This window comes from Macaca nemestrina, chromosome 4, assembly GCF_043159975.1.
Source record: "Macaca nemestrina isolate mMacNem1 chromosome 4, mMacNem.hap1, whole genome shotgun sequence".
NCBI classification, from domain to species: domain Eukaryota; kingdom Metazoa; phylum Chordata; class Mammalia; order Primates; family Cercopithecidae; genus Macaca; species Macaca nemestrina.
In genome coordinates this window covers 185,477,115-185,492,746 of record NC_092128.1, presented here as the reverse complement: position 1 = coordinate 185,492,746, position 15,632 = coordinate 185,477,115, and the positions used below count along the sequence as shown (strand labels likewise).

General features: G+C 51.8%; 1 protein-coding gene across 7 annotated transcripts in view; it reads right to left on the bottom strand.

Moving 5' to 3' along the window:
• Positions 1-15,632, bottom strand: part of LOC105472578 (solute carrier family 37 member 1) — an 82,498-nt gene that overhangs the window by 34,187 nt on the left and 32,679 nt on the right. For all 7 annotated transcript variants that reach the window (XM_011725956.2, XM_011725955.3, XM_071095759.1 and 4 more), the window contains 6 exons: positions 13,060-13,192; positions 12,327-12,405; positions 8,250-8,385; positions 5,530-5,606; positions 4,443-4,609; positions 945-982 (listed from right to left, as the gene is read on the bottom strand). In XM_011725956.2, the coding sequence (XP_011724258.1) occupies positions 945-982; positions 4,443-4,609; positions 5,530-5,606; positions 8,250-8,385; positions 12,327-12,405; positions 13,060-13,192 (630 nt within the window). The remainder of the gene's footprint in view (positions 1-944; positions 983-4,442; positions 4,610-5,529; positions 5,607-8,249; positions 8,386-12,326; positions 12,406-13,059; positions 13,193-15,632) is intronic.

Below are 15,632 nucleotides of genomic sequence, written 5' to 3'. Positions count from 1 at the left end.
ATGTGACTAGCATGTTAGCCCTGGGAGGGGAGCCTTTCCCAGAGGGAGGGAAGCATCAGGTCAGATGCAGGTGACAGGTCCAGCAGGGTGAGGCCGGAGAGCTGACCTCCCCATGTGGCCAGGTGATGCTGCTGGGACCTGGATGGGCTGTTACCATGGGGTGGCGGTGGCCTGCAGAGAGCAGGAATGTCATGCCAGTGGAGATGGGGACTGGGGCAGCTGGGAGCAGGCATGAGAGCCAGAGGGACTTCCTTCCAAGACAGCCATCAGTACTACATGAGTGTGCCAGGAATGATATTTGGGGCAGGGGGTGTGTCTGCAGGAGACAAGCCCTGGGCCATGAGAGGGACGGGACTGGTACCACAGGAGGGCTGGCCTTAGCCAGGTGGGAAAGTGGCCAGTGGTGACTTGCTGTGGGCAGAGGCAGCTAGGGCAGGGCTCGTCCACGGCAGCTGACACGATTAGCAATCTTGCCTGCAGGGCCTACGCTGGCTGAGCTGGGCAAGGGTATAGAAGGGAAGGAATGGCGTGCTGGGCAGACCTCTCAGCCACCTGAGATGTGTAGCCACCAACTTAAGTGATGGCAGCCAGCTGACACATGCATTTTTCCTCAGTCACGCTGAGGCCCCCGGGGAAACCAGGAGGTCTCCACCCCTCAGGAGGCCTGGCCAGGACCCAGCCTTTGGTTTCCCTTAGCATGAAGCCCTCCATCTGGATGGCATCGAACCTCTTGTTTGGGTTTTGTTGATAAGGTTATTATCAGCAAAACCCAGAACAGAATATTCTCTATTCCTAGAACTGCCAATATTTCGAGGGTGGGACTTCTGTCTACCCTGTGTGTTTCTGTCTGACACCACAAAGGCAGGAGCAGGCTGGGGAAGTGGTCAGAACACTTGGCGAACTGCACACTGTTCTAGAAGAGGACAAGAAAATAGGGTCCTTACCGTCAGCAGGGTGGAGGAGCACCTGACGTCCTTCGGATCTGAAAGAGTAAACATGAGTCCAGGCTGAGCAGGTCCACCACCATGGCAATGCCAAGTAAGCTACGGGACCCCAGGGCAGGGCAACACGGGAGCACCGGTGGTGAAACTGGACCGTATGCGGGATTCACGTTAAATGAGTGGATTTGAGCTGCTCGTGCCACAAAAACAAGAGCGGGCAGCTGTGAGTTGCGATGGCTATGTTAACTTGCTTCGTTTTACTAGTGACCTTTTTACTATCTCTATGTATCTGTAACACCATGTTATATACCTTAAATATACACAATAAAATTTAATAAAACACAAGATGCCATCTGATACCTTTACTAAATTGGCATTCATTTCAGAAAAAAGCCATTGCCATAGCATGGCAGGTGAGGGCAAGGGCACAGCTTGGCTGGCCCACCAGCGACCCCACACATGCCCTGCCTGTCCTCAGTCACCCGGCCTGGCAGCCCACTTGTGTGCAAGGTGGGTACGGCAGATCACCGCCAGCCAATGCCAACACTGTGAACATGAACACTGCTTTAAATATGGAAAATACTTCCCAGCGTGGCCAATAATCACAAGCAGAGCATGCAGACGCCGTGTGGACAAGCCCATGATTCACATTCAGAGGACAAGCCCCATAAGGAAAGCAAAACCAGGAAAAGCACAGCAGGGGAGCGAGGCTGGAATAATGTCTGTAATGAGGTACTTCATGTTATGAAATTCATTAGAAATAAAAATGAGTGGAGATAAAACATCTATCTTGATATGGAACAAACATCTTTATGTCAACACCAGGAAGGGAGGAAACTTGAAAAGGAGCAGAACCAGAAGTGAGGCTTCAGCTTGTCCTTTACAGACGCCAGCGACCTGCCCTGAGCAAGGTGGGAACCCAGAGTCAGACCCCAGGGCTCTAGGTGCCGCGGGAAACCAGCCCTACTGCTTCTCGCTCCATCTCTGCAGCCCCCCTGACTACCCAGCACCTTTATCACCTTGGATGAAACTGGTTACTGGCTTGCAACCCGAACTGAGCTCCAGGGCTGCAGGCTTCCCACGGCCAAGTCCATTCCCACACAACACAGGGGGACGTCATGGAGAGGCATGCAGCCACCGAGCACACTCCTGCTGGCCTCGAGGCCCTGCCCATGCCATAGGGCCAGGTGGGTCTGCACCCAGAGGTCCGCGGCTGGCTGCGGGGTATGCTGCCCTCCTGTCCTGGGCACAGCCCACAGGGCGAGGCCACTGACCAAGGACACGTGGTCAGCATGCTGGGCAGTCCCAATGGTCCACCTGTGATGTGCGGTCACCAATTTAAAGGACATCAGCCAACTCACCCCATTTGTATCCACTCACAGCGTGATGCCCCCAGGGGCAAGCCAGGGGGTCCCCCTGATATGGCTCTTCCAGGACTTTCACCTTGAGAGACTTGAGCAAACATGTCCCTTGGCTGGGACACATCTGAGAACAGCTTCATAAAGGAGACTTAGAGAGGCCTGAGAAGGGAGCAGGGGATGCCCCGTCCTTTGGAGCTCACCCTGAGCAGGAGACAGGAGTGAAGGCATAGCAGAGAAAGCCATATCCTCTGTTGATCGCAAGAATGGCGCATCTGATGCCTTTAGTACCTACCCAGGGTCGGTGATTCGGGACCAGGAGGGGCAGAAACAAACCAAGGGGTGCTTGATGTTTTCTCCCTCTCTGCAAAGAGCTCCCGTTCTCAGACTCAGCATCCAGCCACTGTTGTCACAGCTGGGTCTCATCATTCAGACACAGTGTACCTCCCAGGCACGAGGGGAAAGAGCGTCAGACAGATTCCCTGGGCACGAGGTTCTGGTAGCTTGGTTTTGTTTGGCTAGAGATGAAGCATGCAGCCCTCCTGTAGGTGAGCGGGCCTGTGGCCAGAGAGGACCCAGCGACAGGGGGCATCTGGCTCATTGCTATCTGCCCAAGTTGGATCAGGGAGGCTTATTCACAAGAGCCGAGCTCTCTCCGCTTACAGAGACAAGCATCAACACAGCGCCCTGAATGCCTGGAGCGGGCGCTGAGGTCCCGGCCATTGAGCAAGCTCCTTTCCCTTCCACACGTCCTCTTCTCCCCAGAGCCAGCCATTTCCAGTTGAGGAAGAGAATAGAAGGCTCCGTGGACTCTGCCCTCAGGCAGGAGACAGCCAGGGGCCCCTGTGCGCTAACAGAGAGGCACATTATTCTCTGAGTGGCTGGTGTCTCAAACACCTGGACAGCAGAGGCACAGAACTCCAGGTTCTAGGAATCAGAGCGGAAAACCAGTGGCGGAAACGGCCTTTCTCAGAACTGCAGTGACACACCAGCCAGAGCTGAAAGCCACAAGTTGGCCCACTGGTGAGGGAGCCAGAGCCCCACCCATCCCACAAGGTTCCTGCTCAGGCTGTCCAGGGTGTGGCCAAAGGCTTACTCAGCCTCTGCAGAAGGGGGGAAAGGGGAGCTGAGTGCAGCCCGGGGCCCCCACTTTCTGCTCACAGCAATGGGTGTGTGTCTGAACATTCCTCATCTGAATGTTTATTTCCATTTTCACCAACAGAGAAGCATGAGGTGAGAGTCTCCGAACTCGCAGAGCGGCCGGATGATGGTTATCTTAAAAATTAAAAGGTTAGCTTTTGCAAGACACAAAAAGTGAGCAACTAAATGGAATATGGATTAACTTCTGCATGCAGAGTTGAAGTGATACGCAATGTCCAGCATGGCTGCAGGGAGCTGGCTCTGAGTGTCCCTACCGGGCAGGCAGCAGGAGGGAGCTGTCTCCTGCCGTATGGTTTCACGGTGCTTTAAACTCAATCGAAGAACTAAGGGTTGAGTACAGCTTATCAGAGTGGCTGGCAGGAGTCGAGCCCCTGTCATGTGACCGCTGGGGCCACCCGGGGGTCTCTATTCTTGCTGTAACTGTCCCGAGTCTTCTCAGCACCAGAGCCTGGTGGATCTCTACTTCAAAAATGAATTTCAAATTCAGTTAAATCAAAAGTTTGCTACTGAATCAGAAATGGAATAAGGGATTTGATTTTCCAAGAGATACCTTTTACCCAGTTAAGATATTAAGTAAGTCTTTTATAACACTGTCCAAGATCTATCTTATCAGAAGGCAAAGAGCTGACCGGGTCCAATTCAGGTTTCGGTGGCAAGATGGGCGTGAGAGGGAACAGCCTGTGGGGAAATGGAAGACTCCCAGGCACGAACGCCTGATGCTGAGGCAAGGGAGGGCAGGAGGACGGGAGGAAGGAATGTAGACATGGGTCACTCCAGAAATCGGGGGAGAGTAGAAAATCCAGCAAGACCAGGAGAGAACCGGCTCCCCAAGGAAGTCTCCCTGACAGGAAGAGCGCTGAGGTAGCCACAGGCAAACAGGGCGCTAGGCCACGCAGCTCTCACACTTGTCCCTGAGGCCCACCCGAGCAGGGAAACCCGAGGCCTCCCTTGGTGGGTGGTCTCCAAGGCCACGTGCACTTACGTTCAATGAGGAAGAGAAAGCACACTATCCCCATGGCTGCCACGATGGCCCCAGGCACAACGAAGGACAGGCCCCAGCACGTGGACACCCAGTAGCCAGCGATCAACGACCCCAAGATGTTGCCTACGGAGGTGTGGGAGTTCCAGACCCCCATAATCAAACCTCTCCTGCAACACAACAAAACAGAAGACAGAAGATGGAGCTGAGAAGCTGAAACGAGTCCAGCAGTGCAGGGCGCAGCAGTGCCTGTAAAGCAGGCAGTCAGTGCAGAATCAATGAGGACCGTGCAGACTCTGCTTCCGTGGCATGCAGGACTCGCGATGCTCACGAGAGCTGATCTGTTTATGTGGCCTCAGGCCGTGCCATCGCCCATTCCACCTCTCGCTCTGAGTGCATTTTGTACTCAAGAAGAAAGAGGCCTGTCTCTGAAAGTCTTGGAAGGCCTGAAATTAAAATTTGTGCCTCTACAATCAATGAATACACAGTCACTTGATGAACTGTCATTTGAACAAAACTCACGGAGGTACACAGCAGGTGAATGAGGCACAGTATCTAAGACTTAAGACCTGATGACGCCGGTGTTCCCGTTTTAGCTTCTGCATCTTGTTTGGTATCTTCCACCACAAATAAGCCTTTGGCCTGGCTGAGCTGAATTTTACACAGCCATTTACAAATAAATCTGGACTCGCCAGAGGCTGGGTCCCAGCTCTGCTACTTTGGTGCTGTGTGCTGGGTGACGCAGGTTGGGAATTCCCAAACTCCCATGTTAACATGTAGCTTCGGCTTCAAAAGGCCTGGGGCAGGGTCCTGGACTCTGCATCTCCCACAACACCCGGGAGGCCAGATGCAGCTGTCAGAGGAGCCGTCGAGTGACACAGACTCCACCGGGCCCACAGTGGGAGGGAGGAGCTCCCGTCTCGTGGGACACAGGCCATCTGAATTTCAGCAATTCAAGCCCCAGAGGTTTCAGCCATCATATTTTAAAGAGGATACTAAAGTGTTTTTGCTGTAATCAGTCTACAAAAAAACTCAAAGTAAAATGGTCTAGTTTTCATCTGCTATTGGAAACAGGGCTGCTTTTCCTCACCTTCCTTTTCCAAACCAGTTGCCGAGGCAGGTGACGACGCTGGGCCAGCCGGTGGTCTGCACCAGCCCGTTGATGACCTGCGGGAGAGGCCAAAGGAGAGACTGACCCACAGGAAGCAGGCCTGGGAGAGCGCCGCAGGGAGGCACACAGGGCTTGCCCCGCTCACACAAAGAAGGGGGTATGACAGCCAGAGATGGACTGTCAATTGTATATTTATATACAGTTTAAACTACGTATGTATTTTTAAAACATGTACACAGGTATCTATATATTTTTCAAAATAAAAGTAATGCATGTCTGCTGTGGAAATTTTAGAATAAGTAGAGAAAAGCAAGGAAAGAAAACCCAGGCAGAACCCCACCACCAGGAGATCACACCTTATAACAGTGTGGGGCCAAGCTTTACAGTCTCTTTTGAATCTAAAAACTTCATAGAAAGAGGCTGGGTGCAGTGGCTCATGCCTGTAATCCTAGCACTTTGGGAGGTCGAGGCGAGAGGATCTCTTGAGTTCAGGAATTTGAGACCGGCCTGGGCAATATAGAGACCCCCTTGTCTACAAAAAATTAAAAATTAGCCAGGTGTGGTGGTGCACATCTGTGGTCCAAACTACTCAAGAAGCTGAGGTGGGAGGATTGCTTGAGCCTGGGACCACTGCACTCCAGCCTGGGCAACACAGTAAGGCCCCATCTCAAAAAATAAATAAATGCAAACTTTTTAAAGAGAGAAAAGCTTTCTTCTCTTTATAGAACTGTTCATAGAATTGTACGATAAACATGGCTTGTGAATTGCATGTTTTCCCTCACCAGGCCATGGAGAAGGTACTGTTGATCATCAGTCTCTGGAATGAACACAGCCTTGACTTCACGCCTGGACAAAGTATCTCCTTCTAAAGAATCCCTGACTTGAGTTTCATGAAGGGACTTGGGGAATGTATTGCTGAGGACGCTCTAGCATCCTGAGACTCGGGGGTGGCTCTACAAGACTGCAGGAAACCAGGGCCAGCCTGGCACCGCCAACCACCTCACTGCAGTAAGCCAGCTCTCTAGAGCAGGGTCCCCAACCCCGGGCACAGACTAGTCCTGATCCGTGGCCTGTTAGGAGCCAGGCCACACTGCAGGAGGTGAGTGGTGGGAGAGCGAGCATTGCCACCTGAGCTCCACCTCCCATCAGATCAGTGGGGGCCATTAGATTCTTATAGGAGCGTGACCCTGTTGTGAACTGCACATTCCAGGGATCTAGGTTATGTGCTCCTTATGAGAATCGAATGCCTGATGACCTGAGAGGGAGCAGTTTCATCCCCAAACCATCCTCCTCTCCCCAACCTTGGTCCCGGGTGGAAAGATTGTCTTAAACAAAACTGGTCCCTGATGCCAAAAAGGTTGGGAACTATTGCTCTAGAAGACGCCTGGGAGCCGCTGGTCTACCTGTTGCTGCCTCTGGGCTGACCTGGCTGGGCCTTCACTCCACATGCTGGGACTCTGGAAAATTGTTTTCTCCTCCCTTCTAATTTTCTATATTACTACACAAGTGTGAACTGCTTTTGTAATTAAAATAGCCAAACTTTTCAAGTGTTATGGCAAAATCTTCAAAGCAAAATTAAATACAGTTTGCCTTGATGGTTTTAAGCATTCCCCTGAGCTATCTGGGAGCCCTGGAAGCATCACAAAGCCTGAGATGAGCATCGTTATTTCCCACTGTTTTCCTCGGCTGCTGAATACTGATCCACAGCACTGCTGGGAAGGGCAGAAGCCAGGAGACTCCGGAAGGGCTCCAGCTCCAAGGGCAAGCCAGTATGGGCTGCCCTCAGGCCTCCTCCCCTTCTAGCACCTTCATGATCTCTCCTGTTCTCTCCACTGACTGCCTCATACCCCCTCCTGCTGCCTGACTCCAAAGTCAGCCCTTCCTTCCGCCCTTGCATCCCTCTGTAGAGTCCTCAGGTCTCCCCGCTTTTTCTCTCACTGAGACCCGACCAGCTGCAGGTTTCCTTTGTAGGCTGGGACCCAAGTTGGCCCCTGAACACTCCTAGGCACTGACAAAGGTGTTTCAGTTGCTGACCCAAAACATGGAAAGAAACTAGCCCTGGCCCTGGGCCAAATTCCTTAAACCCTCATACAAACTCCATACACCAATCCCTCGCTGCAGACAGACCTGCGTGGAACGCCCTGTCCCGCTGCGTGTCAAGACTACATACTACAGCCCTCGGTACGTAAGTTCCCCTAATACACGCTTTAAACTGATCACCCAGCAGTTAGTGCTGTGTTCTTTGGAATCCCAACCAGCCCCATCTTGGGATGGTTTGGGGCACTCCCTGGTGGGAACTCCCTGCCACCACTGTTAGGCTGACTCCAGCTAGGGCTTCAGCTGGAGGACACACCCTCCAACCCCAGGGGTCAAATCTTTAGCAAGATGAAACATCTCAAACTTATCCACATGAAGACAGGGTGACTCCTAAGGGCTCTGCACGTCAGTCTCCCTGCCAGGGCACCGACAGGCGCGTTCTTTATGAGGCAACTCCTGAAACTAAGAAACACCTCCGGGCTGCCGGAATTTCCGAGCAGAAGAGAAAGGAAGGACTTATTATGTCAGCTGACCCTGACTTCGGACAGGACGTACTTCTGCCCCTTCCCAGCATCTTGACAGAGGTGACGTGTGACATAAACAACCCACCCTATTCACCAAGGAAACCCCATACATGGTGAGCCATGGACCCAAACCCTTACCTGAGTTACCACGTAGAATCCGAAACTGTGGATGTTGTAGAAATACCCTAAGCCGAACAGGGCGGTGAAGGCTCCACTGGCGAGCATCCCAAAAGTTAGGTAATACCTAATCGGCAGGCGTTCCCCAATTATGCCACTGAGGCGGAGAGAAGGAAAGACAAATAGGAATAACAAACACACCCGAATGTTAACAACCCGGCGGCTGTTTCGTGCCGGATGCTTTCGTGCTGTTCTCTGAGCTTGGGGAACTCTCAAGCCTTACAATTTCCAGGAAGATTTCTTACACCTATTTCCCTATGGAGTGTTTACTCACCAGAAACCAGAGACTGGCAACATTCTAGAAGATTTTATTTCTAGTCAATGTCACTATCTGTCAAATAATAAAATTCAAACGCTATGACTTATTTATGATAGTTGCCAATGAAAGGAAACAGGAACTTGTCTTGCTAGTTAATCCTGCTTTCACATAAACCATATCCAGTAAATGTATACAATGTCTTAAAATTCCAACTGTTGAACTACACCAAGTGTCATGAAAAGAGATCACTTATGACCCAGAGCAAGTCACTCGGCCCCACGAGCTGTAATGAAGTCACCTGTGTTAATACACCTGGCTGGCTGGGCTCAGTGGGGAAGTGGCTTGCAGCTGTTTGCCACTACCACCTCCTGCCACACCACTTTGACCTGATTTAAAGGCAGATTTGTTCCATGGTAAGGTCTGAAATGCTGGGGTGGCATCTCTCTCATCCTTCTGAACAGCAATGCAACTCACTAATCAGCTACCCTTTTTGGTGTCTTATCTTCTAGAGCTGTCTGGAGACTTGGTGGCATAAAGGATGCTTAGCCTCACTAAAACAGCCTCGATGGGGGTGGTAAAGCACGTCTCCAGCTTCACAGCAGGGCACAGACTTAACAGTCTTTAGCTGCCATCACAGCACACTACCTAATGTTATCCAAAACATCCCTCACTGTTTTATGGGAAATGTCACTATGGACCAACTCAACATTGTGACTTATTAAGTAAATAGAAAAGCTGTAGAGTGTCATGGATGGACGTGAGCCCTTCGCAAGCATCAGAGACTCTGTGGGTCTCGCTTTCTTCTGTAGGGTCACTCTAGGAGTCAGATAAACAGGAAACCTAACACACAGTGACACCTGCCTGCCGTGAACCCCACTGCCGGAGTCAGCTCCAGTGTTCTCAGCTTTCATCTCAAGAACCCACACCAGAGAGCTTTTCCTTCCGAATTCACCAAGTAAAAAAGATCTACCTCAGATCAAGGAAATGACCTTTTAAACACTAAAGCACAAGAAAGTAACTTAAAATTATGACAACATCCAGGTAAAAATTTCAGCTAAAACCTCACCACACACAGACTCAAGAGCATTCCAGAGCTAGAGAGTTACCGACTTCAACCTGCCCACCCCAGAGACCAGGAGCTAGGTCCCTGAGAGGCTGGCTGACCTGCCCAGGTCACAGCACAGCTAGCAGAACCAGATGGGCTCCTGAGAGCTGGTGCTGCTGGCTAGGCTTAGAAGTGTTCTCTAATCTTGCTGTATGATTTGGGCCCACTTTCATCTCTACTGAAAACTTTAAAAGAAAAGGTCTAACTGAACAAACACCATTTCACATTATATGGGACTCATACAGGGATTCAAGTCCATGCTGCACCTGCTTGAACCCTCCAGGCAGTACCTGGGCTGAATGACTGTACCCTCTCATATCTGATTTCATCTGGCGCAGCGAGCAACCACCCATTGCTGAGACCTCAGGTAGGGACTCACACAAAAAGGCCCTTCAATGCAGCAGCGTGTGCCTTGTTTCAGTCATGAGTTCACTGTGTAGATGTCACATTAGACCAAATTTTGTTTTAATAACCTTACTGACAAGGTGCATAAGAATTATCTTTACCGATAAATAAGCAACAAGAAACCAGTTTATTTACGTAAAGCAGGCTTTCTGAACCTCAGCACTATTGATATTTTGGCTCCGGTAATTCTGTGGCATTAGGGGCTGTCCTGCGTGTTGTAGGATGTTTAGCAACACCCTAGTTTCTAGCCACTAGATGCCAGCAACATCCCTTCCCTGGCTGTGACACCCACAAACGTCGTTAGACATTACTAAATGTCCCCTAGGAGACAAAACTGTCCCCAGTTGAGAACCAGATTTAAATACAGTTTTCTAGTAACTGAGAAAAACATACTCCCACTTTGGGTCTTTTTATACCACAGATTATTTGTGTTCAGTAAGACTGCAGTCTGGGGAATATAAACATTTGACCTCAAAATGGAGAAGGTCTGGCAGCCTGGCTGAGACCCAGGCCCAAAGGAAGCCCAAGGTACACACCACTCTCTCCAGCTAGGCTCATGTTCGGCTGCGCATCACACGCTCTGAGCTTCCAAACCTTTATTATTCATTTGCTCACTCAGACAAGTTCTGCAGCGGGAGGCAAATGCACACGTTCAATAAAGGGAGAGCTATGTGCTCTCCTCCGACAGCAGACACTGCCTCCCTGGGCACCACCCACCCACCAGGGCTCTGAGCGGGGGAGGGGCCAGGTCTTGACGATCCCACACTCTGAGTGGGTCTCAGGGAAGCAGCTAAACATTTATGGGGATCCCTGGGGTTCTCCAGGCTGTAAAGACCTCTGTCTCTGAACAAAAGCCTCTTGGGACTACATGCCTCCATCCCGGGCTGTGGTTTCGCTATGGTTGGTCTCCATCAAAACTTGTGTTGAGGCTTGGCTCCCAGTATAACTGCGTTGAGAGGTGCAGGGAGCTTTGAAGGGCATTTGGGTCATGAGGGATCCGCCTTGACGAAGGAATGAATGTGCAGGAGTAAGTGGCCGCACTCTCAGGACTGATGAGCTATTGTGAGAGGTGAGAGCGGGCTGCTATGAAGCAAGGTCACCCCTGTGCTGTGTGTTTTGTACGCCCTGCTCACTGCTAACCCATCTCATGGGGCCTCTGCCAGGCGACGCCCTCCACTACATTACAGTGTGGCGCGAGGCTCTTGCCAGATGCAGCTGCCCAATCCTGAACTTCCTAGTTAGAGAAGCGCTAAATACACCTTTTCTCATTATAAATTACTCAATCTCAGATATTGTGCTACTAGCAACAGAAAATGGGCTAGAACATCCCTATACTGCCTTAAAAAAAAAAACCTGGCTGGACTGCCACAACAGCAGTTTTCAATCAGTCAGTCACATGTTCTATGACCCATATAACATTTGCCACCTGCCTTGGTCAGTTCAAAGTGGGATGAAGAATGGGCTGGGCTGGCAGCACAGGCCAGGCACCATTCTGAGCTTCTATATACATTAACTCAATTTTTGCCACAATCCTGTGACATAAGAACTATTATTTCTCCCATGTTGCAAAGGGGAAACTGAGGCCCAAAGAGGTATAGGAACTTGCCCAAGACCACATCCTAGCAGGTGGTAGAGCCGGGATTCAGATCCCAGCGGGTCTCTCTCTGGAGCTCCCCGCCCGCCACGCAGGGCTGCCTCTGCTGCGCTCAGTTCTGGGGCCAAGCTGGGCATCCAGGTAGAGCTGTTCCGCACATCCTGTGTCAACTGCTCCGATCATCAGGTGAAATTCGTTATTTGGGGCATGTAAACAGATGGCAGCCCCTGAACCACAGGAGAGGTCGGGCTCTGCTAAACAGGAAGCTAGTCCCCTTGTTCCTGAATGACCACATCCCAGGATCGGCAGGATTCATGGTAGGTCCCAAACCCCAGGGCCAGGAAAGCTGAGGGCAGCCTGTGTCAGTTGGCACAGTGCCTGGGACACGGAAATCCTCGGCCTTGAGGTCCTGTGTTGTGGGCACAGCACATGTGCTTGCTCTCTCCTAAGCTTGGCCTCATCTTTGGGAAGGGAACAGCAGGGAAGCCACCGGCAAGCGGGGGCCTTACTCCTGTGCACCTGTGCACTTCAGCATAGCGGACGCCTTCTCTGCACGGAGGGGCCAGATAACCAGGAAGGGTCTGGAAAACCAAAGAGCTATGAGCTATCGTGAGAGGGGAGAGCAGGCTGCTGTAAAGCAAGGTCACCCCTGTACTATGTCTGCTTTGTACGTACCTGAGGTACATCCCCACGGCATAGGCGCACAGGAAGGAGTAGTCCAGGGCCCCAAGCAGCTGCTGATAGTTGTTCTTATCTACACGAATTTGAAAATCAACAGGAAAAGCTCAGTATTGTTTAGTGTACGTTCTAGAGCACGGCTATAAAACACAAAGCATCTGTTCTCTAAATCTGGGTGTACTTAGTGAAACGCGTGGTTTTCCACACAGAAAACAAGGCGGTGCATTTTCCGTTCAGTTTCTCGCAAAGGAAAATGAAGTCACCGCAGTTTCAAATAATCACTAAATATAATGCAGGCATCATTCAGATGGGATAAAATCCCCATTGTGCATGGTGGCTGCACATTTGATTGATGCCTTTTGTTTTACGTGTCCACTGGCTTTTCTGCAGCACGCCTGCCTAGGCCAGCACCCACACCAGCCCCTCGTGTCTCTGTCTTCTTCCCACCCACGGAACTATGCCCTGCAAGTCTGAAATACAAAATGCAAATGCTCTGCAGCACATCTCCCTGTTAAGAGAACCTTCTTTCAGGAGGAACAGCTCCGCACACAGGCGCTACGGACACAGTGGCGGTGAAGTCACGTGCTCTTGGGTAGGAGAGAGGGCTGTCATGGAAATGCAGTTTCATCTGGGAACGGCATTACTGTTGCTAAAATTATTAACAGCGAGGCTGGAAGAACCTTGGAAGGACAGCCGCTTCAGCTCCTGGACGGACCGATGATCAACTTACCAAATGGCGCCCAGCCACAGTCGGTCTCATTGTCAGGGAGCTGGCGGGGGGCAATGGACCCAGACTTGGCGCTCTGGCTGCTGAATCTGCTGTCAGCTTCATCCCAAGCAGTGCAATACTTGTGGAGCTCACCCTGGGATGTGATGGGAGGGCAGAAGCAAGGAGAGGAAGTGCCTTCAGTGAGGCTCAGCATGGGGCACAGAGAGGAACAGTCACCCCTCCTCTCCCAGCAGCCTGCCCAGGACACCTGCACCCTGCATTCTAATGGAAACACAAGGCGCCACTGGCAGTGTGTCTGCAGGACCCACAAGAATGCCTGCTGGTGACGTTTCAGCAGGACTCTCCAGCAACCGCACTCCTGAGCGCACAGCGAACATAAGCCATCTTCACATGCCACTGGAAGACAAGCCTCAGGAGCAGTTTTAGTCCTAAGAGCTCCAAGCTGAAAGCCGACTGCCTGTCATCCTTGACCACCTGTCCACAAGGCGGAAGGGGTATATTTTCCTAGATTCACACAACTGAATGCTACACACCAACGAAAAAGAACAAGTCACAGGTCCAAGCAACAATGAGGATGAACCTCACAAACATAACATGAAGCAGAAGCCAGACACGAAAGAGTACGGACTGCAGCATTCCACTCATAGGAAGTCCAAGGACGGACAATGAATCCACGCGGCTAGAGGTGACAGTCACGGTTACCTAAAGGGGGACAATGCGGGACAGGGGACGGGGAGCTGTCTGGGAGCTAGAAAGGGTCCATCCCTTAACCTAGGGGATGGCTACCCCTATGGGCATGGACAGATCTGCCAAGCTGGACACTGAAGATCTGTATACTTTACTAAGTGTAAATCATACTTCAATTTAAAAATATCCCTGGGGCAGGGCACCACCCACCCCCCAAACTAGCCACAGAACCAGCAAGCAGGGCCAGGGTTGGAGGCACTTGTCTGGGAGGCGGGAGGAAGGGAAAGCCGTGGCCCTGGGGTTTGGTTACTGGCTGTGTGAACATGTTACTTGCCGCCCCGCCTCGGTCTCCCCCTCTGCAGACGAGGCTGCTGCCCAGTTACAGAAGTCATTGGGACCTGTGACGCTGAACTCCAGGCTTTTGCACAGAGCTTAGGATGGCATGGCCCTTGTGAAACAAACCCTGAGGAGAGAGGAAAGCTCATCTGTCGGGAGGCAGAGGGGCCTGAGTGGGCTTTTCCTCAGTGTACTCCTTGGGAAGAGGAACAACACCTACAAGACAGCGCCACATGTGGCAGGGGCCCGTCTCGTTGTGGGGGAAGCTGAGGAAGACAGAATGTGCTCTGTGACTGCGTGTCCCTCCCTGGTGGCCTCTGTCACTCCCATGCCTCTCTTCTCGGGGGTCTCTGTAGTGATCACTCTGCACTAGTCAAGACTCATAGGAGCTGGCCCATCAGGCGTGAGTGATGGCAGAAAGTGGGGTCCTTGTGGTCAGAGGGGTGTCCCTTAGGGGGACTGAGTGCCCGTTCAGTGCCCATGATACCAGAAGGGTGTCCTCGTGAGCTGGAACCTGAGAGAGGCCAGGGGTCTGGAGGGCAGTGCACAAAGCTGGCTCCAGGTCAGGGCACAGAACGCTGGGCAGGGAGCCACCCCAGTGACCAGGCAGGCAGCAGTCGGAAGTCCTGTCCCCCTCTCTTCAGGAGGGAGTGGCCAACAAGGCTAGCCACCTTCAAAAGGCCAGGGCTTTTGAATCGAGGCTACACACCCTGATTTATAGCTGGCAGCATGTGGGCCACGTCACTGAGTCCTGGCATGGCACACGGGATGCAGCTGCTCCACCGTCATGTGACTCTGTCGTCATCACTGGGCTGTTCTGCTATAATTAAACACTGCCCCAAAAAAGTAGCCAAGGGCTCTACTTTACAATGCAAAGTCATCATCTGCCCAGCAGCTCCCTTGGCAGAGCTGGTCCTCCCTGGAGGCGCCATGCTGACCTCCTGGCATGTCGGGAGGAGTGCTTTCATTTGCTCCCCGACTGCTTGGGGCCCCCTGGCCGCTCCTGCTTGTGTTTTAAATTCTCCACCCAAGGTGGATGTGAGGGGCTGTGAATGTGATCGTGAGACCCGGGGCGGGTGCCTGCAGCCCTTCCTCTCTGTATCAAGCTGGTATCTGCGGCCTTTCTCCATTCACCTGCCGCCTTGTTGGACACTTTTCCTCCTCAGTGCCTTCAGAAGTCAGGTGTTTCTGCCCACCTTTCCCTGCTGCCTCTCACGGATGCCAATCTGGCCACACCCAAAGGCCGAAGCATCGCCACAATTCACCTCTCACTGAAGAAAGCCACGGCTAGGACAGGAGCACAGGACACTCCCCAGCCAAGGAGAACCATGTGCAGGGATAAGCTGAAGTTTCTAACATTAACCTGGCACAGAAGAAAGGAAAAAGAGATTCTGCAGGTCGCCGCTTAAAACAGAATTTTATATCCTTTGTGATTTCATATTTCTGGGAGGAACCACCTGCCGAAAACATATCTGATTAGAAATGCTCCTTTTTTCCCATAAATAAGCAGTAAAGTTGTTCTAGTTTTGTTATGTAATGAGTGGGGGCCT